At 37.0% G+C, this 26,680-nt stretch overlaps 3 protein-coding genes and 1 long non-coding RNA gene across 4 annotated transcripts; 1 reads left to right on the top strand and 3 right to left on the bottom strand.

Moving 5' to 3' along the window:
- Window positions 1–2,501: 2,501 nt before the first annotated feature.
- Window positions 2,502–9,659, bottom strand: LOC129302982 (nuclear pore complex protein NUP85). Its single transcript, XM_054941944.1, is given in 20 exon segments — window positions 2,502–3,047; window positions 3,700–3,756; window positions 4,037–4,124; window positions 4,242–4,312; window positions 4,421–4,567; window positions 4,699–4,755; window positions 4,869–4,970; window positions 5,309–5,388; window positions 5,391–5,464; window positions 5,560–5,597; window positions 5,735–5,845; window positions 5,932–6,132; window positions 6,221–6,315; window positions 6,318–6,339; window positions 6,665–6,721; window positions 6,827–6,898; window positions 7,679–7,762; window positions 7,872–7,982; window positions 8,088–8,190; window positions 8,922–9,659. Coding segments are annotated over 20 exon segments (2,115 nt in total). The 5' UTR covers window positions 9,272–9,659; the 3' UTR covers window positions 2,502–2,852.
- Window positions 9,660–12,326: 2,667 nt separating this feature from the next.
- On the bottom strand, window positions 12,327–14,043 carry LOC129303811 (uncharacterized). Its single transcript, XM_054943340.1, has one exon. The coding sequence runs from the start codon at window positions 13,746–13,748 to the stop codon at window positions 13,056–13,058; it is 693 nt and encodes a 230-aa protein (XP_054799315.1). The 5' UTR covers window positions 13,749–14,043; the 3' UTR covers window positions 12,327–13,055.
- Window positions 14,044–14,150: 107 nt separating this feature from the next.
- Window positions 14,151–16,070, top strand: LOC129303812 (uncharacterized). Its single transcript, XR_008591542.1, has 3 exons — window positions 14,151–14,243; window positions 15,596–15,660; window positions 15,785–16,070. It is a non-coding gene; the product is annotated as an uncharacterized LOC129303812 (long non-coding RNA).
- A 5,124-nt stretch (window positions 16,071–21,194) lies between these two features.
- LOC129304105 (GATA transcription factor 12-like) lies at window positions 21,195–23,069 on the bottom strand. The gene is given in 3 exon segments (XM_054943748.1): window positions 21,195–21,878; window positions 21,881–22,175; window positions 22,531–23,069. Coding segments are annotated over 3 exon segments (996 nt in total). The 5' UTR covers window positions 22,819–23,069; the 3' UTR covers window positions 21,195–21,465.
- Window positions 23,070–26,680: the final 3,611 nt, after the last annotated feature.

Below are 26,680 nucleotides of genomic sequence, written 5' to 3'. Positions count from 1 at the left end.
AACTAAATGAACAATGTATCAGAGTTTTCGCATGCAGAAGGAGTCGGCCGGCTGAAGGACTTGTCAATTTAAGATTTGAATTTCAACAAGATAACCACGAGAAAAAGGTTTTAAAAGCAAAAGCAGAGGCCAATCATTTCATAATTTTTCAACAACCTGATTGTCGGCACGCTGGATCTCAATCTCAACCCCTGGAACACGATTGTCCTACTTTGAGCAGTCATTTATTATCGAGACGAGAAGGAGGTAATCATTTTATTAAGTCCGTCGTGGACTGATCCATGTAACTCGATACATCAATTAGCAAGGGTGACACGACTTAGTAACCTCTAATAAAGGCTTTCAAGGGGTTTGATAATGCAGATTATAGACTTCATTGTTAGTGTTAATTGGCTTCCGTACCTAGGACAACGTTGGTTTACTTGTATTATATTAGAATTGAATAACTAGGATTAATTATGGAGCTGCCGTGTCTGGGACAGCTCGAGGAAAATTGTGTGTTGTGGGCTTTGTCCTCACCCTGCACAATCCAAAATACCATTATTTTGATCTACTGTTTCGTACGTAGGTATCATCATCGATTCCCCTTCAATCAATCCCAATCTCTAACAACGAAGCTACGTGCCATACAATATCGTTTTTTATAAATACAAGGCTAGAAAATATTCGAGAGAATAACATCCTAACAACACAGTTATTTTATAGATGAGGATCAACATAAATAAAATGTATTGTTAAAATAAAAATATGAACTTACTTATTTCAAATGAAATTTATTATTACTCTTTGTTTGTAAATATTTTTTTCAAATTTTTAAAAATAATTCTCTCAAAGTATTTCTACAAAATGATCAAAACAATGGATATATCTTTTACATAGACATTTCAACCTTCACCAGTTATCAAAACATCAAATCTAGAACTCGCATCAAATCATGGCTCAGTATTTCATTTTTATGACAAGACTTCTATTGTGGTTTATTCATTGGTACTCATGGATAAGCTCGTCCATGATATTGATGGGCTGTCCAGCCCATTGGTCCCCCAGCCCAGGCTGGCTTTAACATTCTTTATTCCCTTTTCACACAAATTGATATTTGTTTTCGTGACCAAAATATCCCCCCCTCTCTGTGTATTTACAAAGGAAAATGCTTTTTCCGTTTTAAAATATAAAAATTTTTTAATTAATCTTAACAAATAATATAAATATATTAGTATTTGTAAAAAATCCTTTTTCCAAAGATACCCAATTACCAGAAGATATAATTAATCTCTATTGGGCAAAGAAAGGTGGTTGGCGTTTACCCAATTACCATGCTTCAGACTATATCTACCTTTGGCTGATATAAAATTCAATTTACATTCTGCTGATCATATCTACTTTTGGCTCTCTCTCTCTCTCTCTCTCTCTCCCCCCCCCCTCATATTTTGCTAACATGCCTAGTTTTGTCATTAGACTCCATATTTAAAACACAGTATTGGGGGATCTGCATATTCTGATTGGACTGACAAAAACACATACAATATTGGCTATCGGCTTACTTGACCGCAAAGCTTATTGTGAACACTTCGCCGGCCTCAGATTATGCAATTAATTAACATTTGTGTTTGGAAACCCCAAGGAGGAGGAGGAGCTGTCTGGAAGGTATGATGCTTGAATAAACTGCCATATAATGAAGCATGGTAGACGCAGGCAGTTTGGGCTTACATATGAAAGAAAGCGGCCGAAAACACCGTTCTCGGTTTTCATAGGCTCTAAACTTTTTTTGTATCCTCCTGCTAAACATAATTTTGTTTAAGCTACCATCAGGCATTAAACATGAATACCTCTTTCAACAAAAACAAAGACTAACTACTTTTGCTAAACCAAATCCTTATTGATAGCTCAAAAGCTGATTTTATACACGCAAGAAACATGCAAGCTCCAATGCAAATCATTTGATTCTAGATGGGATGTTTTAGGGTCCAGGACTGGGCCTAAATGTAATTTCACGTTGGAGACACAATCACATGCCTTTTTCACTTCATTCGAACTAGGGCTGTGCAAAAGTGAGTACTGTTAATCTTCGGGTTATCACTGGACAAGACTGGACTACGGGTTGCCTAACCCAGTCTTTTTCATGAAAAAGACCGGACTTCGGGTTAGGGTGAAGTCCAGTGCCGTCCAGTCCTTTATGCAACCCTAATTCAAACAATACAGGCGTAAGTATAAAGTAACGGGACATTTTTCTCCACAATAGTAATTAAAAGATGAGTTAACAAAAAAAAAAAAAAAAAGTTTACCTCTCAACTATTTTACAAAAATCACCCGATATTTTAAACCATCCACGAGGCCAGTGTAAGAACTGAGAGATCAGCTTTCCCCAAAAAGATATTGCCAGAGGACAATTTTTTTTTTTTTTGGGGCCAATCAGCCAGCATAATCCCTACGATCGTAATATTAAAAATGACATCTCCTTAGCAGATCCCAAACGCTGGGGAAAACGACAAAACGCTACACCCTTACGTAAACCCAGAATCAATAAAGAATGCCCTTCGTTTTACAGTGGTTTAATTTTTACGCGCAGGATTCACCTCCACCCTAAAAACGAAAAAAATTAAAAGGTTTCTGCATAATTAATTCTTTGCTGATGTCATCCGATTCTTGAAAAATCAGAGAGTTCAAACAGGACTCACTACATGCGACTTAACAAGAGACGACATCCCATGAAGCATGCTCGTGCCGCCGTTAGTATGCTCCTTTGAGATTTAGAAGCCCATGCTGCATGCCGCGAGAAAACCAGGCACTGAAAGAGCATCGGTGATAGGAAGGCACTTGTGTTCATCCACACCTGATTTAAATTTCTGGGCAGCCTATTCATCAAGAATAGCACGTCCAAGATTTGTTGCTAGAGCAAGCCTCACACAACTTAGTGCCCCAGGCGGTAAGCTGGACTCTTTAAAGTCTGGACGTAGCCTTGCCAGAGATGACTCTTGTAGTTTATTTAACAGAAGATTGGTCTCAGATACGTTTAGCAGAGGGCAACCCTGCCAATTAAGCAGCTTCAACTGCACCCAGTAGAAAGAGAACAGGGCAATCATAACACCGTCCATGTCAAACAAGTAAAAATACCAACCAAAAAAAAAAAAAGACACTTCATGAGAGAAAAAAGGCTTCAAATGAATTAAAAATGACACATCAAAAGTTTAAAAGTCTTTCAGATTTATGTAGAACAGGGAATTATCTATATAAAGCAGTGCTACTCTATTCTGACATGAAAAAGTAGCGGAAGGCTCTGGTGGATACACAACAGCCCCAGATACAATGAAACACGGGGGCAAAAAAGATGTAACTGGTTCCCCAGCAGTTCCCCACAGTATTCAGGAGGCTAGAAGTTCTCTCACATATCACCGACTGATTGCTTGCCTATTCTGACCCCAAACGCACATTATATTCCTCACACCCTCTCATTTTCACACCTCACAAAAGTCAGCCTCGAACCATTAGTAATGGCTCAGTATACTTCTCATAACATGGATAATTGATTTGATTAACTGGATGACTTAAGTTGAAAAGTTTATTTCCCTGGTTGCAGTCTTTTGCATCCTGTGTTTTTTATTGACTCCAAAACAATGTGACAATTAAAGAAAAGACTACAAAGAATTCTATACGTTCCAACTAACTATCAGCATATATTATGAACTAGTAAAATAAGCTCACCGAATCATATAGAATGGGCAGCCAAAAGCGTTGAGGGGTTGATGGATTCTTCATCAGCTGAAAAATAGAAAGATACGTATCTTATTTCAGAATGAAAACCTAAAAGTCCAAAACTAATAATAATCTCTAATACAATATACCATGTCAAAGAACTTCCATGTTCTTAGGGCATTCTTATTGTCAGAAAGATCGCCAGTGTGTGTTGAATGTAGCATAAAAATTTACCCACATAAAATCTTTATTAAGCAGCACTCTCATTAACCAGTAAGCAGCTCTCTCATTAACCAGAGACCAGATTGAAACTAATAACAAAAGAAGTGCATATGGTAGCTAATACCAGTATGAGGGAGTCAACAGCTTGCCTAGCAGCTTCAGTTGATTTTCCACTAGTTACCTGCTGAAGAAATCTTTTCAAATCCCTGTACCTGTAGTGCACCAAATGCATTAATGCAAGAATTGAGATACATAGATAAATGATGACAATAAAAAAGTGGCAGTGGTTACAGCTATAGAAAAGTTAGAAAGATGAGAAAAACTTATACTTGCGCAAGAATTCAAGACCTCCTGCACTCTTAGAATCAGAGCCCAATAATTCGATTACACCTTCCCATTGCTGTCAAAATGAAGGATAGAGACAGATAAGAAATCTAAATAATCTACAACTGAATTACCCAGTGAAGGCTAAATACAGATGACCTAATAATTTATTGTCAAAAATCACCTTGAAGCTTTCATCAGAGATTGACTTCCCAACTGAATCAAATAATTGTTGAGCAATCCTATGGAGGCGATTAGCATCTTGGGCTTGCTGAAGCCAATATACTCCAGCACCTTTTCTACCATGCTTCCAATGATGTACTCCAGCAACCTAAATATTAATGAGGTATTCAATTGAAGTCAACTAAAAAAAAGCGATGAGGATTGAGGATTCCCTCAAATCCCGCAAGATGTTGTTTGTACTATAAGCAAGAACAGTTAATATCATTAAGAGTGTAGTACCTTCATGATATTTGAACTGACATGGTTTAGCCCATACAGACGACACAACTCTATATTCTGCATGATTATAATAATTATATAGCACTCACAAGTACATTAAACATGAAATACTAAAATTCTTGGGAAGTCTTGTGAAGCAGAAGTAGATCATATAAAGATGAAATAACAACCTTAAGCAATGTTTCATTATGTCGAACAGATTGTCTGTCTAATAAAGTCTCCAACAAGCCCATTCCTTGCTTCATGCATGATGTCAGATATATTGGTGCTATCTGCAATTATACCAAAAGTGAGCCCTAAACCAAGTGAGCAGCATTACATTCACAATATATACAAAATGCCATTGCCGAGAAGTGGGGAGGATTTAATTATGCTCTTAGTTTCAGACTTCATTTTGTTGACGCCATCGGGATCTCTATAAGATACAACCCCTATGCATGAGATTTCACTTTGATTCTTGCTCTCTCAAACTCATGCCAAAATCCCAATGCAAGCCCGTGGCTGTGTGCAAAAAATTTGATGACCATGGAAACGGTGATTGAAAATCCTCCAACATAATATATGTTGATCAGAATATATGCATATTCCTTCTCAAGAAACAAGAACTCACTTGCCAAGTCAATGAATGTGAAGATAACACTTGAGCATATATAAGTCGATGCAGTTCCCCTATGCTGATTCCCCCAAGTTATAACGCTCTTCGTATAGAAGAATCTCTGCTTGTTCACTCCCAGCACTCAACAATTCTACTGCATGTGCAACCATCCTATTGAGACATGATAAATATAAAACCACATTTTCATCAAAGGGAAGGCATCCAATGCATAATTAAAAAGAAATGAAAAAAACTCAGCAGCTCACCAAGGGCCATATTCTTGAGAACATTCTGCTAAGACAACCTGAACCATTTCAAAAAGCTCAATGAAATTTAAACAAGGGGAAAGCAAACAATAAACTGAATAGGGAATGATGGAACAAAAAGAAGCAGGAACTTGACCCAAATGTTTAAGAAAATAATGAATTGTGCATCCCTAACCTCAGTGTTTTCTTCAAGAATTCCAATCAAAAGTCCTGTCAACTTGTGGGTGTTGGATACTGGTTTCAATTGGATGCATTTCAATGCTAAGCTAAGCATGTTTTCCATACCCTGGTAGCAAAACGGGGGAAACAAATTATGCAGAGCTCCATCTGATGAAAAGATACAAGAGGATACTACATACAAATTAAACTTACCGTTGTAAATGGCTTGATGTAAAGAAAATGGGAAATATACAACTCTATCCAGTGACATGTAGCCATAAGGATACTGTCAATGTTACCCAGCATAATTTGAAGCATTCCTTTCAAGCCCTCGCGTGTTTGATGATTATCACATTGAATCCAAAAAGCACTGCAATCAAGCTTTGTAATCTGTGCCCTCCATTTCTCCCAAGCCTATAATATCAAAATGCAAAATATCATGTGTACCGTGATAAATGAAATGTCACAGTATGTCATGGAAATTATAAAAATCAGGATATACCTTGATAAATTCAGGCTTGGATTTAAAGCATTCACCTAATTTTCCAACAGCAGACTCAGGACGCAAACGAGGCATTTTAGAGATAAGAACTGCACTGCCTCAACTAGTCCATTCTCTATCTATTGCATCACAAGAGAATATAAACAAGACAAAGCAAAAGTTGAACTTTAGAAACTAGCCTTAAAGAAGCAGTATCAATAGCTTCAGATTCTAAAGTTAATAAGGTTCAGACAGCAGACTCTGAGAACCTGTTTGAGGATATTAGGAGTTGCAGAAGAATTGATTCACAGGGAAAAACTGATATAACATGAACATCCGGTATGTGGCCATAATGAATGGGTTTCTACCCAGAGAGCCAAATTTGAACTCAAAAATTGAAAACCCATACTTTCCAAATTCATGTTTTCATTTCAAATATAATGCTCTTAAAGATTTCACTCAAACCTCACGGTTGCTGAGCTGATCTAGTTGGTAAGATCCATGCAAACGCAGCATTTTAACCTACAAATTGAAATCAAGTTGACATAAAATTCTTAATTCACTAGCCCCAAGAAAAAAAAAACGATGCTACAGTAATATGGAACCAATATAGTAGCCTCTACTAACCACAATATCAAGCCAACCAACTGCCAGTGCGGATGACAAAACTTCCCAATATCTAGGATCATCCTCAATCACCTGCACAAACAACTTCATAACTCTCTCCGCCAACCAACCTTAAATGAAATCAGCCAATTAAAATAACTATGCCCTGATTTAGCAGGAGAAAAATGAAGAGCAAATATTCAAGTTTGAAACAATCGCACTGTGTGAAATGCATAGGCAAGCATTAATTAAAACTTTTCCCTCTACAAGGACAAGGTGCACCAGGAAACTAATGAAAATAGTGCCGAGAGGATGAAAATAATACAATCCCTGAATCATACCATTTTTGAAGGGGGAAAAAAGAATCATACCATTTTATAATCAGGTGAATTTTTCACCTTTGTAGCCAAAATATAAAGCCTAAAAGTCAATCTGATACTAATGAAGTTCTTAGTTTGCCTCCATAAATAAAGGAATGCTCCTCATATTCAAGGTTAAAATTTAAAAAAAACTAATAATTGGTTTACAGCTGTAGTCAACAAGCTTACCATCAAATAACTATACAAATCATACTTACAGCAAATGCATTTAAAACAAGAGCTAGCAGCCAAAGAAAAAGATAATATAACTTAGGTTCCCATAGCTTACAGAATTTCTAGGCAGCCATGAAATGGAACTCGAAGAACATCTAGATTACAAAGCACCATATATTTTCAGTAACAAGCATTTAAGATAAGATTGAATAAACGATGCCTACAAAGTTCAGGGATATATCGATATGTCTTGGTCACTATCATGATGCGTGCATATCAGAATTATAGTCTTGTTTCATCTCAAAATGACGAAGTAAGGAACATGCAAATTTAATAAGACCTGAATATTAACAAGATCCTTTTGAAAATCAACAAGCTTGGAATGAATTGTTGCTTGCGTATTAGAAAAGAGGGTGTCGTAATCCTGCCACAAAATGCAACAATTAGCTTAAACAGCATATTTGACCAGCTTTAACAAATGATTAGGAAAACGTGTTCATAAAATCAACCGAGAGTATCAAAGAGATCATTACAGCTAACCAATCAACTAGTCTTTCAGGCAGCCATGCTTGAGATTGCTTATCTGCATAAAATATTTCCATCATCTCCCATGCTGCTTTCAAGCATGTTGGCTCCTCACCTTTCTACAACAAGTACTAGGATATTTAGAAAAAGCAACTGGCTTTGCATTAAAATAGTTCCAAAAATCTGATATCAGCACAGCTATAGGCAACAAATAAAATAAGCACCTTAAGAATTGCGTTTGATTCTTCAATTATTGGACTGGAAGCCAACTTTCGCCCACCAAGAAGTGAGCTAATGTCCTTACTATACTCTATTACATACTCCCACCTGGTTATAAGACAAAGTAAAATATTGTTCATCAGTGCAAATGCTTGAGGAAAATGGGGGGGTTAGAATAAATTAATGAGTTAACCTCTGAAAGATCACTTGCTCTTAGTGATCCGATGATGAAGCGTCTCAATTTAATCTCCCAAACATCTCAACCCACGAATTTTCATATTGGCCATCTAAGCTCCCAAAGATGCATCATTAGCAAGTTTAGTGTCTATAACTTCGCCTAATGGAGGGACCAATTTCTCTTTTCCCTAAGGGAAGGCGTCATATTTAGATATAAGAGAACTAATTGAAAGGTTTTATCATTGGAGGACTAAATGAAGGCAAAGTGATCTTTCGGAAACAAAAGCATTAATTTACTGAAATGTTTATTCAACAACAGTGAAAATTAATCAGAACAATAGTGATTAAATTAGCATTCTCCAATGGCAGGAGATGTTGTATATATTAGAAGCATTTCTTGCAATATGCTGGGGTCAACAACAGGGGTTTCGTATTACTTGATTTTGAAAATTAAACTAGAATGGCAGAATCACAAGCTTCAGACTTGATAACTAATCCATTTGCCTAAAGTATCACGAGAAGCTTCTAAAATGAATAACGTTGAAATCTCGCGAGTAAAATTAACATGTTCCAAGGCTCCGCGAAGAAAAGCTCGAAGCCTCAGTATCTAATTTTCCATAAACAGCAGCTAAAACTCACTAAAATGCCTTCGAAACCCTTACCAGTCCAAATGATACGGCGATGGACTCTTGGAAAGCTTTGACAAACAGGAAAAAGAACTCCGACGACTCTGAAGCAGAGCAAATGGTGAGACCGACCCGTATGCAATCCTCCGCCACTGCGCGCCGGAAATTTCCTGGTCTCCATTACTGAGCTTAACCTCCACCACCTTGCCTCCCGCTTCATCTTCGGAAGGAGGCCTGAAAACGGAGACGCGGAGAGAATTGCCTCCAGACCAGGAGATGGCGAGGCAAGCTATTGGAGGGCTAAGACCATGGTGTAGAGGGTAAACCACTGCTGAGCCTCCGTTTTCAGTGGGCACAGGAACCAAAACGCCGTCTCCGCCGGGCATTGCAGGGGGAGAAGGAGGTTAAGGGTTTGGGAAGGGTTTGTGAGTGGACCGAACCCCAGTCAAAGTCCCGGTGAGGTAGCAAAAATGTCACTGTTTAAGGAAGACAGTAAGGAAAGGAGGGGAAATGACCCAACGGACTGCTTAACGCGGGCTGCCAAGTGCCAAGGCGGCGCTGTTAGTTGGGTCAATACTCAATAGCACGAATCCCGCCGATCGCCTGGTTTGGTACCTTTTTCTTTTTTGGGCATCCCGTAAAAAGAACGCTACTTTCAGAAATCAGAACACACTTTTTTGCTTAGCCTCTATTTCTCCATTTGAGAATAGTCGTTCATCTGGAGGGATCCCTTCAAATCCCCAGTTGCAACCATTCTCTAAGATATAGTTGCAGAACCTTTTTGTAATTAAATGTCAGGAACACACACATGTATGCACTGTTTCATTTTTATTCGTAAAAAAACTATTATTTTTTATTTATTTTCTATATAAATAAAATTTTATATTTAAATAAATATTTATTACATATTTTTAAAACTACACTTCATAATTTATATTAATAAAAAATAATTTATACGTACATATTTATGTTGATTAATATAGAATATTTTAATTTAATTTTTTATTTTTAAATATAATTATTATAATTAATTAACTTTTTAAAATTATAATACAGTTTTTTTATATATAAAAATAAGAAAAAGTATATGTTTGTAATATGTCATATTGGTTGATGGTTTGATGATTATTGTCGGATCAAGTGGACGGCAGAGATTTTCGCCATTGAGTGCACTGCACCGCTTTATAATTTGCAAATCATTACTCCCTCTTGTTTCACAATAAGATTTTCATATGATATTTATAAAATATTTTTAAAAATATTCTTTATGTAAAAAAAATAAAATAATATTACTTTTTAAAATTATTATATAAAAATATATTTAAAACTTTACATATTTTTATTCTTTATATTTTTTATATTAATATTGATAAAATTAATAAAAATAATTTATAAAAATAATTGAGGAATGCCATTTCACGCTTTTTAGTTTTTGTAAATCATTGCCTTTTTGGCAGACGGCCCTGATAAATGACGTTTTACATTTGATATAAAATATCTTACTATGTCCCATGATATAATATATTTTTAAAAAAACTTATTTAATTAAAAATATTAAATATTAAATAATTTTTATATGTATTTTATAACTATACCCCTACTTCATTTATTATTTTTTAAAATAAATATTAAAATTTTAATTATTATTATTATTATTATTAAAAACACTTATATAAGATATTCAATAAAAACAAAATTACAAAATGTAAATTTTTTAAAAAAATAAATTTTTAACTAATATTTTTTAAATCATAAATCAGTTACTAATGCTCTATATTTTATTTTGAAGAGAGTAATTCCTAATTAACCTTCACACAAATATCCAATCCATTGGAGAAATGTATTTTTATTTATTTGGGCTGAAGTTTATGATTGATATTTAAATTTTAAAGTGCAATGTAGGATTAAAGGTTAATTTTATTCTTAAATTAATCATAAAGTATACAAATAATTTTAAATTTAATTATGAATCACTTACATTCCTTCCTTGACTAGTTAATTTTTCACCCCGCTATTTGTATTGTCAATTTCTTTTATTAGTTAGGCGACGTTAAAATTTTTTAGCATTTATTTATTATAAAAATATTATCTTGTGGGTCCCACCAATATTTTTAGATTTTTTAATAATTAAAAAGATGCCCCTTGCCACCTTCTCCCTCCTTCCTCTCTCTCCCCCACCTCTTTCTCCTTCCCTTCCTCTACTCTCTCTCTCTTTCCCTTAAATCTTAGCCACAGCACCAGCATTCTCTCTACATTTTTCACCTTTTCCTCCATTCCTTCTCTACATTCTTTATTTCCATGCTTGCAGTCACGTGACTCATCCTGTTAGTCAAGCATAGCTAACGCTACACTGAATGTGACTTGCAAACAATGCTGACACTAAATAGCCAAACACGCAATGCTCAGGACCACCTCCCTTTGCTTCACTTCAGAGTCTTAAGCGCAACTCTTATAATCAAATAAGATTCTAAACTATGGCAAGAAAAGTGCTAGTGCTGGTCAAAAGACGAATGGGGACGTTCATGTCATTGCCTTTACAAGCTATTCTAGTTCTGCAGAATACGAGGATCGACCATCGCTGGCATCTTACACTGCCAATCCAAGCTATGGTGCACCAAGGAATGTCGTGGCCACTACAATGCCGACATACACCCTACCCGCGCTGCAATTACGCTCACTTAATCAACTCCTGCCAGCCCCGCTTGCTACACGCCATGATAGCTGACCGTGGATTATGTTGAAGCAAGAGAATGCTTAGACGCTACCATGAAGAGGCTCGTCACTGTGAAGAAATTGGAGGAGAGAGAGGGAGATGGAGAGGGAGGAGGGAAGGACAAAAGGAGGGAGAGAAAAAGTAGAGGAGAGAGAGGACTTGGCTCGTGAGAGATATTACTGGCTCGCCGATATCTAGCTCACCTCTGCCGCAAACTCTGACGTAAGCAATGCCCCCAACTCGCCCGCCGATAAAAGATGCACCTTCTTCAATCAATCCATGGAGCTCATCCAAGTCCCATATCAAAGTTCAGCTAGAGCCCATGTCTCCCACAACCCCTCCCTCGCCAGCCTCCTCAAACACATAATCGGAGATGCTCAGAATGATGCTACAAATCGACATTGAAGACTTGCTGATCTCCGCCGTGTACAAGCACCCAGAAGGTCACCTCGTTATTCTCTCTTGTTTTCAATGATTCTGTATCCACTCTTTACCAGTACAAGTATCCAGCTTCTTTCTCTCTGGCAGTACTAACGCAACGCAGAGATGCAATCCGCGAAGAGAGGTGGAATAAGGGCGGAGAGAGAGAAATATTTTTTATATTATAAAAATATTAAAAATAAATTGTGGGACCTGCTATTAAATATTTTATAATAAAAATGTTAAAAAAATAAATGCAGGACCCATTTAACAGATAAATAATGCCAGAGCACAGACAATCAATTTTTTAAAGGTGAGAAATAATAAAATTCTTAATGTACTTATGCATATGTTAATCTGGAAGAGAATTGCAAAAAAACAAAGATTACTTATGAAACAGTCTTTGGTCATGATTTCTGTAGAGGAATAATAATTCCCCACTTCCAGAGAGGCTGCTATAATACGCCCTTGTGTGTACATATATAACAAGCATGTATGTAACAGATCTATTACAATTTTCTGCAACAGCTGACTGAGAAGGGGATGCACGTCTCGTCTGCACATGCAGATATACACTAAATTTCTAATTCTTGAAGATTTCAGGCATTGCTTTCAAATCTTTCAGTCTTTTCGTCGTCAAGTTTATCTTCAACACCAGCAATCACTACTCCTAACATTTACAACCTAACTAACTTTACCATGTCCATGATCACCGATCAGCTTCTTCTAATTAATTAAAATGCTACTTCCTTCAATTCTTCTGCAATACCATATATAGTACCTATTTCACGCATGATTATGCTCCTTTCAGATGATGGCGTTCAGAATCCAACCGTTGCTTTCGTAGCCTCTGAGCATAGCCTGTCCTCAGAGACTCGCTACTTTCATTTTATATTAATATATCAGTACGTAGACATATATTGTAGTGTTTTGATGAACCATCTCACGAAACTGTATTTTGATTATTCTTACATGCACACGAATTAGTTAATAAATGTTATTTGGCAGTGAAGATCTGCAGACTCTAGAAAACCCCGCTAGCTAGGCCCGGCCATGCCTTCCCCAATAACATAGGAGGAGAGATTGAGATACTTGACCTGCTCGCTCATGTCCCTCCACTTGGCTCTACATATCACACACCTCACCCATCTCTTTCCTCTGCTTCTCTTCCACCTAACAAAGCACTCTTCATGAATAGGATTCTCGCACGTCCCACAAGCCACCACCTTCTCTTTCTTCCCCATATCCTCTAAACACACTGGGCACGTTGACCCTTCCTCTATTTCTATCATCTGATTCAAAGCCCCTTCCTGCAGGCTTCTTCCGCTAGAGGACAGCTGGTGGAACCTCTGGCGGAGGGTGGCACCCGCTAGTGATTCCGGCAGGGTTGGGATGCCCAGAAGACGGTGGAGCTGGCACGGCCGGAGGGTCCTCCGCCGCAGGCAGACATCGTCAAGAGACACGCCCAAAACCCGAATCAAGACGAATAAAACGTGCTTGCAAGGGGTAGTGGGGTCAGGGCACGAGCAAAAGGGCGTGGAAGATAAGTTGACAGTGTAGACATTCCCGGTGGTACCCAACACGAAGAAATTGGAATTGGAACGGTGGAGAAGGCAGAGGGGGTGGCGGAGGGCTCGGAGTATCCGGTCTGAGATGGGGTGGTTGGGATTGAAGCGAGGGTGGTGGGGGTGGAGGTCCGGTGAAGGAGAGTTGGAGGCGACGGACTCCATTGGAGGGAAAAGGTCGTCGAGGACAGTTACTTGATTGGGTAACGGAAAAGGAAATACGATATGGATGAAAAGAATATATCGTGGTGAATTATGTAGGAGGGGGAATATTGTGGTTGGGATTCTTTGAGTGGTTTAGAGGGACACGTGAAGGACAGATGGAAGGCAAGGGAGTAGTTTCGTGAGGCCGAGGATTTCTAAATTTTAACTTGTTAACCATACTCGGCTGTAAAATGGTGGTGCACCGCACGCTATAAGGCACAAGAGTAACTTCTAAAACAACTAAGTCCTAACTTTTACCCCACCCTAGCTTTAAGCATTCTGATAGATTGCTCCAAGCATGCAATCGTCTACGATTAATGTCGTTGGATATATGTGTGAGCAAGCTCAGATTTTTGTGTCTGAGTTTGCTCTTGTTCCTAATTAAATAGTTGCAAACTTTGACGGTCCCATAGTCTCATGCAAGAACTCTCGGATGCAAGAAGAGACTTAACAGCGGTGAATATGATTATGGAATGTTTTTTTTAGTTTTTTTTCATGTATAAGGTCTCTTGTTAACATGTGGTCTGTGGTTCTGCCTGAAAAGCCTCCTGTCAGTTATTTGTTTTTTTTTTCTTTCTTGGACGCTCTTGGAAATTTATGGTTGCTTTGTGCAGACACATACGGTGCTTTGAGTTATATATACATGTTTAAGCGATTTAATATATATACTTAAGTGATTCATTATGTAGTCAATAAATGTTCGATATTGCAGTAATATATTATTTAGTTAGATGTCAAGATTAATTAAGAATGTCATAATATCGTATTACATCTGTATGGTGCTCGCAAAATCTGGAGAAATTTGGATTGGAGGCAACGAATGGAAGGAGCAATGAAGGCACCCATGATTATGAGCCGACGACATGTTAGCTAACTACTCGACCAACTGACCGCTTCCATTATATGCTGCTCACCATTAATGCTCCCTCTGATTTAATACTTCCATATTCTTCTTTCATCTGCTTTTTATTATAACATACCATTCACTACCTCCTGCTATATACGTGCTATATTCAATCCATTCATGTTAATTAGTCATGACGTACTATTTCTTAGATTTTACTTGTATTTCAACAACACCTTCCCAATATCTCCCTTCCATTGGTAATACCATCCTTTTGAAAAATAAATAAATAAATAACAACATCTTTTTAATTAAAGTACGCAGCTTTGCGTCTCTGTTTTAATTATAAAGTTATATATACTACATGTCACGATACATTTCACTGATTATATAAGTACTGGATTTAAATCCTCTAAAGTTAATATTTGTGAATTTCTGTATATTTTTTTCTTTTTTAAAAAAATTTCACTGATTATTGACTTGTTGCAAGCTTTCGAAGTGTTGGGCTCTTTAATTTGTTCGTTTTGTTGGGGTTGTTATTTTCGGTTCTTGGCTTGTTGGTTTTGTTCGGGTCGTGTGGCTTTTTCTATTTTCTTGCATTGTTGTTTTTTTTTCCTCTAACTCAATCACTTGATTGGGTCACTTTTAAATATGCAGTGTATTCGTTTTTAATCATAAATAAAGTTGTCTTTTTATCAAAAAAGAAAAAGAGAAAAGAAAAATTCCGCTCAAATTAAGATGAAAAGTAATCTTGTTTTAATATACATATACATATACATGCATGCATACGTGTGTGTGTGTGTGCAGTGTGTGATGAAAGAACAAGTGTAGTTGATGTTATCTCCTTAAAAACTCAACAAAAAGGAGAAACGGGAGCATCAATAAATGCGCGCGCAGTATAAGAGAATTTAAGCATGAACGTATTTATTTCTTGAAATAATGACGGTGTTGTTTCTAACTCTAGCTATGTGTGCGCGCGCGCGCACGGGGGTGCAAGAAAGATGCATTGAAGCAGTATTTCAAGAAAGAGTAAGGCTTGGGAGCTACTGTTACCGTCACTTTTGAAATCCATTCATAGACAGACCTTGATTTTGCGTGACGATTGATTCAATGTTTTTTTTCCCCCCCTTCTCTTTGGCAACCTCGCACGCAGGCTTGCTCTTCTAGACCTTCTGAGTCCCCGCTGCCAATCCAAGACGGTAATTACTGATTAGAACTTATTAGTTGGGCCATGCATGTCGAAACTTGATCTGGGCCTTACAGGCATCGAAAGATACAATATATTCCAAATGATGAAAAAGAGACCGGGAAAACTTGGATCGCGTCTATCCAAGTTTTTGGTTTATGCTCAGGAATTTTTATTTTTATTTTTTGAAGGATACGTTTTTACTGTTTTTTTTTTAAGTGTATCGTTAATGCAACTGATCAGGCTGATGATGTTCTTTTTTTTCCATGTTCAAGACAAACGAATAAATAAAGCTGCAAAACTTCATTTTTAAAAACGAAGCATGCATGTTGGGATCTATATAAGATATTTTTAATTAAATCATGTAAATTAATAAAAATTATTATTAATTAAAAGTACAGCAACATTTTAATGTTGACTCTGATTATTATAAATAAAAAATAAACCTCTTTTTTCAAAGTAAATTAATAAGAGCAGTTACTTTTTTTTTTCTAGTTTAATAAGAATATAATGGTTATTTATTAAAAAAAATATCAACAGTCTTTTATTTAAAGATAAAAAAAGTTTCAGAAAACTTTTTTATATAGAGATGGGTACTTGTTTCAGTTTAGCTAAACTAGGTCTGCACTCTGCAGTAGCCAATTAGCTAGTTTACAATTCGGATACTTGGACATGCTTGTCAGTCTTGTTTCTACCTTAATTTAATCAGTTAGAGACATATACAACTAATTATTTTCACATGTGCCATGGCTAAAGAGGCTTTACCGTCGCCATCATGAATCCGGAGACATGTTGAGCCATGAATGGCAACTATATTCATTGCCTGCTCTAGAAGTTAGGGCATTTGATCTCATCACTCTCTTCGCTAGCTCACATTTCTGTATGTTTAATTGTTTTAAGTCTTTGCTCGTGAATATACGTCGCTATCATATAAATGCCTGCCGTCGTGGCTAAACGCTGGTAAGAGCTAATGCATATATGAGAAGAAGCAGCTTCGAGATAGGAGTGACCGAAGACTGTAAGCACCGTGTGCAGGCAAAGGATTGACAGTGGCTCATGTTTTGATATATGTTTCTGGATCTCTCTTATGGATTTGCTACGATGGAGTAGTGCATCACGAACGTGCGAGGCCATTCCATGTGGCCTCAATAATTGAATTGGAACTTGTCGAGGGGGTGCTATTGGCCTCCTATATCCTTCATCCCTGGCATGGCTGGGTCAAAGATATATGACCACGATGGAAGCGTCAGAATCTAACTTCGTCTTTCTTCCAGCTGTACGGGACACGAACCACACTCCCGCTGATCCGTTACCTCTGGCTAACTTTCGTTTTATTTATTTCGGTGACCATTATCGCTTTTTAGTTACTATTGACGCGGATCAGGTGACACATGAAGTTCCAAAACTATGGTACTAACGCGCTCATCCAATTGTTCTCCAATTTAAACCTGAAGGAATATCGTCAATTAATCATCGTCATTGGATTATTGTGAATTAAGCTCGAATAGATTGTTACTTAACTGCAGTAATTGTAGCAGCATGTGACCATATGTGGAGAGATGGGAGACTGACAGGGGCTACAGTACCCTTAACTTTTTAATATTGTCTTAGCAAAATATAGAAGTTATATATTTTCAACTTCTCTAAATTAATACATTACAGAATTTATAAAATATTGGATGAAATTTTTATTTTAATTTTATATGTAGGCTTATATATATATATATAAACTATTTTAATAACTTAAAGATATAATTGTTATAGAATTTATTCATTTTAATAAGATAATGCTATGCATGCACTTAAAGTATTTATGTCATTTTATTTTGCTTTTATTTTATATTTAATGAAAAAATTGTGAGAATTATTATTAACAAACTTTGTTAAACATTATAACAAAAATCTCAAAATATATTGAATGTTATGTGTTTGATATCTATCATAAAATCACTTATCCAAAAGTTAAAAGGTTTGGTGAAGATGTCTTCTTAAAAAAATTACTTTTGCTATTAAAATTTATGGTATGAATAGTTTTTACTTTGATATAGCTTGATCTCATTAACATAAAACTTTTATAACAATTGAGCATTATTAGTGTTGATATATTTGTTTATTACAATTACCAATTGAAAAAATTAAATAATAAATTCAATGAGCAAGTAATATAGCTTATTATATTAAAAAGACCTTTAAATTTCAATAATATATTTAAATCATTTAATACTCATAGAGATAATGAAATTTTCATCAATTTAATGATAATTCATGTTGAGAAGAAAATTGCTAACACATTTACCAGAGACATAATAACTAATAATTTTTATACTATGAAAAATCAATGAGCAAAGCTTTATATATATATACACACACATACATGTGTAAAATTAAATATAAATATATATATATGTTGAAATATTTATATATATATCGGTGATATACACACACATATATACTTCCTCCGTTAAAAAATGTAAATCATTTATAACTAAATCTCACCTCTCAGTAAAGTAGATACCTACTTTTAAACTAACCCTATTTTTTTATACTTATTTTTATTAAACACCCTACAACAAATATAAAGTCATTCATTAATAAGAATACTTTTAAAAAACAATGATTATATCTCAAAAGATTAAAAATGCCTAACATATTTTAACATTTAACTCTTAAAAAATATCTTTATTTTTAAACAGAGGAAGTATATTTTTTAACTTTTTTTAATTATCATATATATTTTGTTATTTCAATTTTCTTTAATAAATTTTTTGACTCCATTCCTGAGTATGTGGATAGCAAAGGGCGGTGGGAAATAAAAAATAAACCCCGTAGAGCGTCACGTGACCGCCGCTATGCTAGGCCTTATCGGGCTTCTCTCTCACTCCAATAATTCCCCCTTTATTTATTCAATAATTAATTAATAAACACTCTAATCTATCCTTTTTCTTTTTTTTTTCTTTTTTGGGAAAAAACCATTCTATTATCCTCAACGAACGTTGCTAACTCTTTTTTTTAATGGGCCAGACATGATTGAATTGAACTAATATAGACTTCGCTAACCCCCTCGCCGGCCCCCTCTACTCTCTCCATTTACATCATGCATCGTTCTGGTACCAGAGAAAGAATAAGACAAAAGATTCGGCTTTTAAAATTTAATCCATATGTTGAGATAATTCTTACATATGTATATATACACGCACATAATTTACACCTTTCAATCCTAAATGTTCGACCTATTTGATCAATTCCCGCATGTTAAGAAAATTAGGAAGTTTGTTGTTTGCAATGATTATATAAAAATATGTCTAATTTTACCTAGAATACCGATAAAGTAGACACATTATTAAATTATACCGCAAAAGGAGAAAATGGGTCTAAAGTGTACTGTTGAGGGGAAAAAAAATTACGAGAGGCTAGGTGAATTAAAGTCTTATGCGCAGGATCAAAACATTTCCATCCATCCAATAAGTTTTATATTCTGAATTGGAGGAAGTATTAAGATTTGAATTCGATAACTATATTTAATACAATTGCTGAATGCTTGTAGTATTTAAATTGTTGAAATCTAAATCACCTGTTCAAATAAACTTATTTATTTATTAATTTTAAATAAAATATAAATTCAAAATCATTGATATAAATTTCAATGGTTTAAATGTCCTATATACTCAATGCTTGTATTAAATATAGTAATCAAATACAAATCTATAAGTATTATATGTGGATCCATGCGGCATGAGGTTTTAGCTGCACTCCTCATTATAATATAATTAATCTTTGTCTTAGTTTAATTTGGAGTTAATCTCTCTCTCCTGCATGGATTAACAAAACTTCAGTCACGTGGGGGCTTCTATAGTGGTCGAGTCTGTGCATGCATCAGGAATTGTCAAATTTCTTCCCTCTTCCACACCTTATCCTTGCTCACATGCACTTAACTGGACCAAGCAAGTATGGATTACTTTGTTCGCCTTCATTTATTGATTTGATAAACCCACACAACATCAACTTCACAAGGTCTTGTTGATATTGATTAATTAATTAATTAATTAATTAAACAAGGCTATAGGCCCAAGACTTGGTGGAATTGGTAACCGAAATGAACAGTAAGTGTCATATATGAGTGAACAGCGATAAATCGTGGATTATATGTGGCTATTATGTTTTCCGACGAGGGGTATAAAACAGAAGAAAAATGAAAAGCTGAAAAAGTGAGAAATAAGAGGAGAACGGGCCTTGCGAAACTGAAAAAGAGGAAAGAGGCGTAATTGAAATCTGTGTGCAGTGCACGTACACGAAGAATATCGAAACATATAGTGTGTGGTGCATTTCTACCAGCATTCCCCGTAACTTTGTTTCCTGTTCGCCCACTAATCACAGTCACCGCTCACTGAAATCCATGTTCATTTTATTTGTTTTATTCTTTCGATAATTTTGGGATTACCGTCCACTCCTTTTTATACCATGCAAGCTGCAATCCTCTGCTGTGCCTTCTCTGTATTTTCCCCTTTTTTAACGATGCCCACTATTTCCTGCTTCTCGCTGCAGTACTGACTTATGGCATGATGACACCATCTTCTAAGTTTTCCCAACACTAATCTTGCAAGCTCAAAACCTGATCGACTCCAATCCCTTTGACACCAACACGTCCATTGATGCCAAAAACTGGCTGGGAAATCTTGTATTCATAGAAACTTGTAGAATGTACTTCGTGTTTTCTTTAATTTACCCCCAAAGACAGATTAATTTAAAAAATAATGGGCCATTGACCTTGGGGATAGGGAGAAATGTACGTGTTAGTCTTGCCGATAACTCGTCTTTCATGGGCTGCTATAATTAATACAAGCATAATTCATCGGGTAGACACTTTGAGTCATTGTTTGAATTAGATTTCTTACCACGCGCACAAGTGACAGGATAAGTGACGCTAACATTTACCTAAACCAGAAAGCCCGTCCTGACTTACTCCAGAATGTGACGGTAAATTCTTATATATATTCACTAAAATAATTGGCATTTTAGGAATAGGCATTTCTTTTGCTAGAACTTCCCATCAATGAAAAATTATTAACTTGATAGCTAGTCACGAAATAGCTTGATACCATATGCGTACGTTTGAGCGTGTTTGTGTGTCTATATATTCCAGCTTATCTCTAATAATATAAATTCGTGTTTCCTATATAGTTCTCCCGCGCGCAGTCAGTGAAAAAATTGAAGAGCCATAGAAACTTCGGGAAGCGGATGAAATAATATCGTTCATTACTCCAACTTATATACTGCACTTGCATAAATTAAATCACATGGCTGTTCTAGCTAGAACTATATATAGGAGAATTGAAATAGACTGTATAAAAAAGAAGAAGAAAAAGCTATATCAGTAGAATTTGGAGTTCGACGGACTATGCCAAGATTGGCCTGAACGAGGACATGCATGATAAAGAAATTAACATTAATTATATCAATCTACACAAACTGGAAAAAAAAAACGCAAAAAAAAAAGTTATAAGTTACTTAGGGAAGGAAAAAAATAATCCCTTGCAAATCTAATTAAATGCTAGACGGGGCCGGAAATAAGGAAAGTGTCCAGTAAACTCTCGTGTGATAGCTAATTTAACCTGAATGTCCAGGGAAGATGTCCTAGTCTAGCACTTTTTCTAGATGAGCTGCCTGATATCGGGGCCCACCTGTTGGTTGATCGAGTAATCGTCGCCGTTGGACACATCGAACACCATGTTTTGATGTCGCAGAAACAGCTGCCGCTGCTGCTGCTGGTGGGCGCCCATCATCTCCTTCTGTCTTCGGAGCTCCAGCACCTTCCGGTGCGAGTTCGAGTGCTTGGTCAGCACGAACGTCGGACTCGCCGCAGGCCTGTACTCCGGCACCAACCTCCCCGACTTGTACCTCACCCCACAAGCATTGCACAGCGTTTTCGGGCCCATCGGTCCCGTCCTCCACTGCGGCGTCTTATCTGTCGCGCAATGTAGGCATTTCCGCCCCTCCCCGTCATCGCCGTTCTCCTTTTTCCTGGTTCCCGACTTTCCCGGCTTCTTTCCTGGCTGGGTGGGAAGGACAACGTGGGTTCGGAAGAGGATGATGTGGGAGAAAGAACGAGGAGGCGAGACGTCCAGTTGCATGGGGGCCCGCGGGATCTCTTGCTGCGAGCCTTCGCCGGAACCGAGACTTGGCGGTTGAATATGACGTTTTCCCGGCTGGTTTCTTCGTGGTGCTGCAATTCACGGCTTTCTGATGATTCTTCGTTTCGGGCTTTCATGCCCGATATCAGCTCCAGTTTCTGCAGGTCCTCGCTCGAGAATGATTCCTCCGCGATGTTCGAGAGCCATTCCAGCTCCGCCATATCATTACTCTGTTTTCGATATTCAACCACGGCGTTTTAGTCATTCACATTCATCATCAGTAATTTATTCCTTTAAATTATGTTCTTGTCTCTGTTTTATTTGTATAATGCTTGCATCTCTTTTAATCGCGTAAGGAGCCATGTTGATATTGGACTCGCTCCGCCCAGCAAACACATAAAAATTCAAAAACAGAAAAGAGAGAAGAAGTGGAGAATTTCAAATAATTATTTTGGAAATGAAATTCTTGGTAAGGAGAAAAAAGAAAGAAAGAAAAGAATACTGATTGCTGGCCACAGGACATGCCTTGGGCCTGTAGTTTACGTGGGAAGAAAATAATGAATATGACGTGCGACTGAAACGTACCGGGACGCAGAGGTCGGTGGAGAAGCACGGGTCGGGTAAATTTCGAGAAGGAATGTCTGGGGTGAAACCGGGGCCGTAGCCGGAGAAGGGAGAGCAATTGGAGCTATCGATGGAGTTAATTAGAATGGAGGAATCGGTGGGAAGGGAGTCGAAGGCAGGGACGTCGGCAATGATAGCGTCGTCGTGGGAGAAGTCGAGGAGGTCCTCCACGATGAAATGGTCGGTCTTGGCATCGGAGGACGAGAATTGGGAGCAAAAGCTGCCCTGGAAATACTCGGGTGCTTCCATGCCTACGCTTTGTCCCGGGGTTGTAACTCTGGCGACAAGAAGGGGCTGCGATGGAGGAGACCAGCAGTGACCAAGTACAGGGGGACTCAGTGTAACGAAGTTATGGTTTTTTTAGTGGAGAAATGAAGAGAGAGTTGGATACGAGGCTTCGTTTGGGTTTGAATGGGACAAGCCAACACCTAAATTCAAGGACCTCTTGCTTCCTTTCCTTCTCTTTTTAATAGGAATAAACAAGTTTCTCCGCCAAACGTATTAAAGTGTATTGAGAACGTAAATTATCAATAAACTCTCGCTTTCAACGGATTCAAAGAAACTAAAGGAAATTGTGGTGGAAGTTACTTTAGCACCCTTTTTCTTTTCCGGCCGCTTTTCACGTTAGGTTTGCTTGTCTTTTCTGATCGCATCCCCGTTCTTGTTCCTAAAATAATTAATGGGCTACGCGACTTTAAAACTTCCACTGGGAGAAATCTCACGACCCATGCATCGAAAGACGAGTTTGCATCATTTTTCAACCTTATGTTACTTTAAAAACTTTAGAGGGAGTATTTTACATGGCCTGGCCTTACTCATTTGCAGTTTCAAACCACTGTGAGCAAGATATAGCGTAAACCTTTGTTTTTTATTGGGTGAACGACACAACAAAGTTATATATAAGCATGCTAAGTATCCGAATGTGGCGTCCTTGTTGAGGGGAGAGAGATCATTGGAAGCAACAGGGGCGATAAATCGATCTTAATTTAATATTGCAGTAGCGTGGGCGGTGAATCAATATGCTACTGGAGATCGATAATATATTGTTGCGCTTGTATATAGCGTATGCATAGGCGGAGGATGGTAGTTTGTTCTGGTTCCTATATGAAGTACATCCAGATGTTTTTAATTAATAAAGCTGCATGTAAAATTAACCAGATTAAGTTTGCTTTTTTTTCCCCCATTAATTACATAAAATTTTAAATAAATTGCCAGTTATGTGGATGGAGAAAGAGAAGCACGCTTGATGCATGGAGGTTGATTTATAAGGGATGAGATGATGATGGAGGCAATGATGGAGTAGATGAGACAGTGCAGCGGAGCTGGTGAAAGCTGCGAGTGCAAAAGCGTGCGGCGGAAGTGAAAGGGTAGAAGCGTAAAAATGGAGGAGGGATGTTAGAAGCCAGGAGGGGTTAATATGGTTGGTTCAGTCAATGAATCGCCTCAGGAAGCGATCTACCAGGTTGAGTAGGGGGAATCGCGCGCGCTTTGTTAGCTAGTTTATGAGAAAGAATGAATCAAGAGACCAACGCAGAACAATGGATAGAAGAGGGTGATTAAAGAGAGTGAGGGGTGGATGAAACGTGTCGCAAGCATTTACCTCATATCAGCCAGGTATGACCCGAAGCGAGCGAGTCAGCTGTTGTATTGTTAGGCTTAATTAAAGCCAAAGCCACCTCTCATTTTGATTGCATTGCCTCGTCCTTCGTGTTCTCAACTTCTACTTTACCCCTTTTCTCGTTTCCATGCATGCCTACCAATTTTATTTCATCAGCCAAAAATAATTCATTCCATGCAGTTGACCTACTGACGGGTGATATACCTAATCTCATGCATATATAGTATGCTACTAGTTTGATGCATGTGATGAGCGTGGGCGGGGATACAGTTATCATTATATTTATGGAAAATTTTCACCAAAGACCTTTTGACCATATATATTAAAAAATAAGACTTTAGAATTGCTGATATATTATCGCAAGGCAGGTAATATTAAATTTTATAATTAGATGATAATATTGCCCCTCATCGTAAGAAAAAAGAAAAAACTATCCGTTAGCTCAACCATGACACTAACACGCGTCTTCTTCAGACAAGTTGTGCAAGTTGCGTCTTCGTCAACGAAGCTCCTTGCCCAAGAATGAGAACAATATTCAAGAGAACAATAGTGACCACCTCATCTCTACGCTTTTCCAATAATTTCTCTCCTGTTTCAATCTACCATGGAGGATTCTAAGGAAGATGATAAAGAACAAGGGAATGGGAAATTAACTAAAATTTGACTGGATCATGGATAAATTTTGTTTATTTTCCTACTAAATTTTGTTCATTGTTCATTTCCTTAAAATGGAGTCGCTGCATGCATTATATTAACTATCTTATAAATTGGAAGCTGAGGAGCGATTCATAATCAGAGGCTGCATTTTGTTTTTTAAGTAGTGTTATGAAAAAATCCAATTGGCAAATGAGCATTATTTAGTAGGGAAATGAATAACAATATGCAAGCAAAATGAATAACAATATGTTTGAACAACTTGTTTGATTCCAAGTTTTAATTTTATATTGATAGACTAACATGTTTATATGTGTAGGATTTTATGTTTAAATAACTTGTTTGCCACTCTAACGTGTGTGGTTAATTACTCTGCAAGTTAATTTTTCTATCACATTTGTTTCTTATAATTTTAATTTAAAAGAATTTTAAATGTTAGTCTCATATTGATAGAACATGTTGATACAAGTAGCAATTTATATTTAAATGACTTATTCCTCACTCTAATATGTATGATTAATTAATCTCATATAATTATTAATTTTTTTATCCTACTTAAAAAAAATTAAGTATCAATTTCATATTAATAGAACATGTTTATGTTAAAAATAATTTATAAATAATATGAGAAGAGTATCCTGCTAGTTTGATGCAGGTGATGAGTTTGGGCGGGGATGCAGACATGGTTATATTTATCCCTTCAAATGGAATGTCGGCAATTCTTCCACGCGTCATTTCCTCACAAGTTTAGTCTCAGTCAAATGGAGCATCATTTTGCCAATCCCTGTGCCGTTATTCTATATGGATAAGATGTTTCTGCTGTAACCATCAGTTCATCTATTGCTTCTCTCCGGTTAAGATGCTTCTCTCTTTTTACTCTCTCTTTTTTTAAGAAGAAAAAAGAAAACAAACTATTTTACCATGTAGTTTCAATTATAAGAAAGGTGAACAGGGGTGATTGCTTGGCGTGGAGGTTTCCATTCTGCAGACCTCGTTGTTAATATCTCTTCGATCTGTTTCGGTTTTTTTTTTTTTTAAATACTTCTTTATAAGATATTTCGGGGTGGGACCGTAGCTGCACGTGACTGGGGTGGGCTAGTGTGACAGTGTCAGGCGGCATGTGAGTGCGTGGCTCGTGTCGCGGGCCAAGACAGGAGTGTCAATGACACGTGGCCACCATCTACTCGCCTTTACCCTTTTATGGGATGCTTCGCTGGCCGTAACGTGACGCCACGTGCCCCTCCCCCCTCACGTGATTCCCCGGGAGCGGCAACCCATCCAGTTAGTTTTCAGCTTTATTTTTAGAAAAGAATCACATGTAAACTTCACATACAAAAATTAATTATTATAAAATTTATTGATAATTGATTTAAGAAGTTTGATGAATACAATATTAAAGATTGTGTCGATCAATTCTTTCAATTCATTTGTTATTAAATTTTATAGCATTTAATTTTTTGTGTGTAGAATTTTAATAAAATTCTCTCTATTTTCATGCTGGCTTGGGAGCCCTAACATTTCCCTCTAGTAAATTATTTCTTTGACACCAATGCCAAAATAAAAAATCTAACGCTACGTCCTCCGCTTAATAATTGATGGCACTGTCCAGTCTACAAGTGCGGAGCTCTGTTTCAGGTCCGTATCCAAAAGAAAATACACGTCTCCACTCGAATCTATACTCATAGCAAAACGAGGCTTTCTTCTTATTCTCGTTTAATTTCCACTCCGTTCAGAAGCCGGGCAAGTTTTAGTGGAATACATATATGTTTGTCGCGGAAACGTAAAGGCTAGCGACTAACAAATTAAGATACAGTCACCGGGTTAGCCAAAAATCTGTAA

The sequence above is a fragment of the Prosopis cineraria genome, unplaced genomic scaffold (genome assembly GCF_029017545.1).
Source record: "Prosopis cineraria cultivar Desert tree isolate PC_DT_omini unplaced genomic scaffold, ASM2901754v1 PC2, whole genome shotgun sequence".
Taxonomy (NCBI): Eukaryota; Viridiplantae; Streptophyta; class Magnoliopsida; order Fabales; family Fabaceae; genus Prosopis; species Prosopis cineraria.
The sequence above is the reverse complement of the archived record's forward strand: the minus strand, read 5'-3'. Positions and strand labels throughout refer to the sequence as shown.

Bases quoted from the DNA above. Each gene is read 5' to 3' on its own strand.
- LOC129303811 (XM_054943340.1), bottom strand. From the start codon at position 13,748: ATGGAGTCCGTCGCCTCCAACTCTCCTTCACCGGACCTCCACCCCCAC.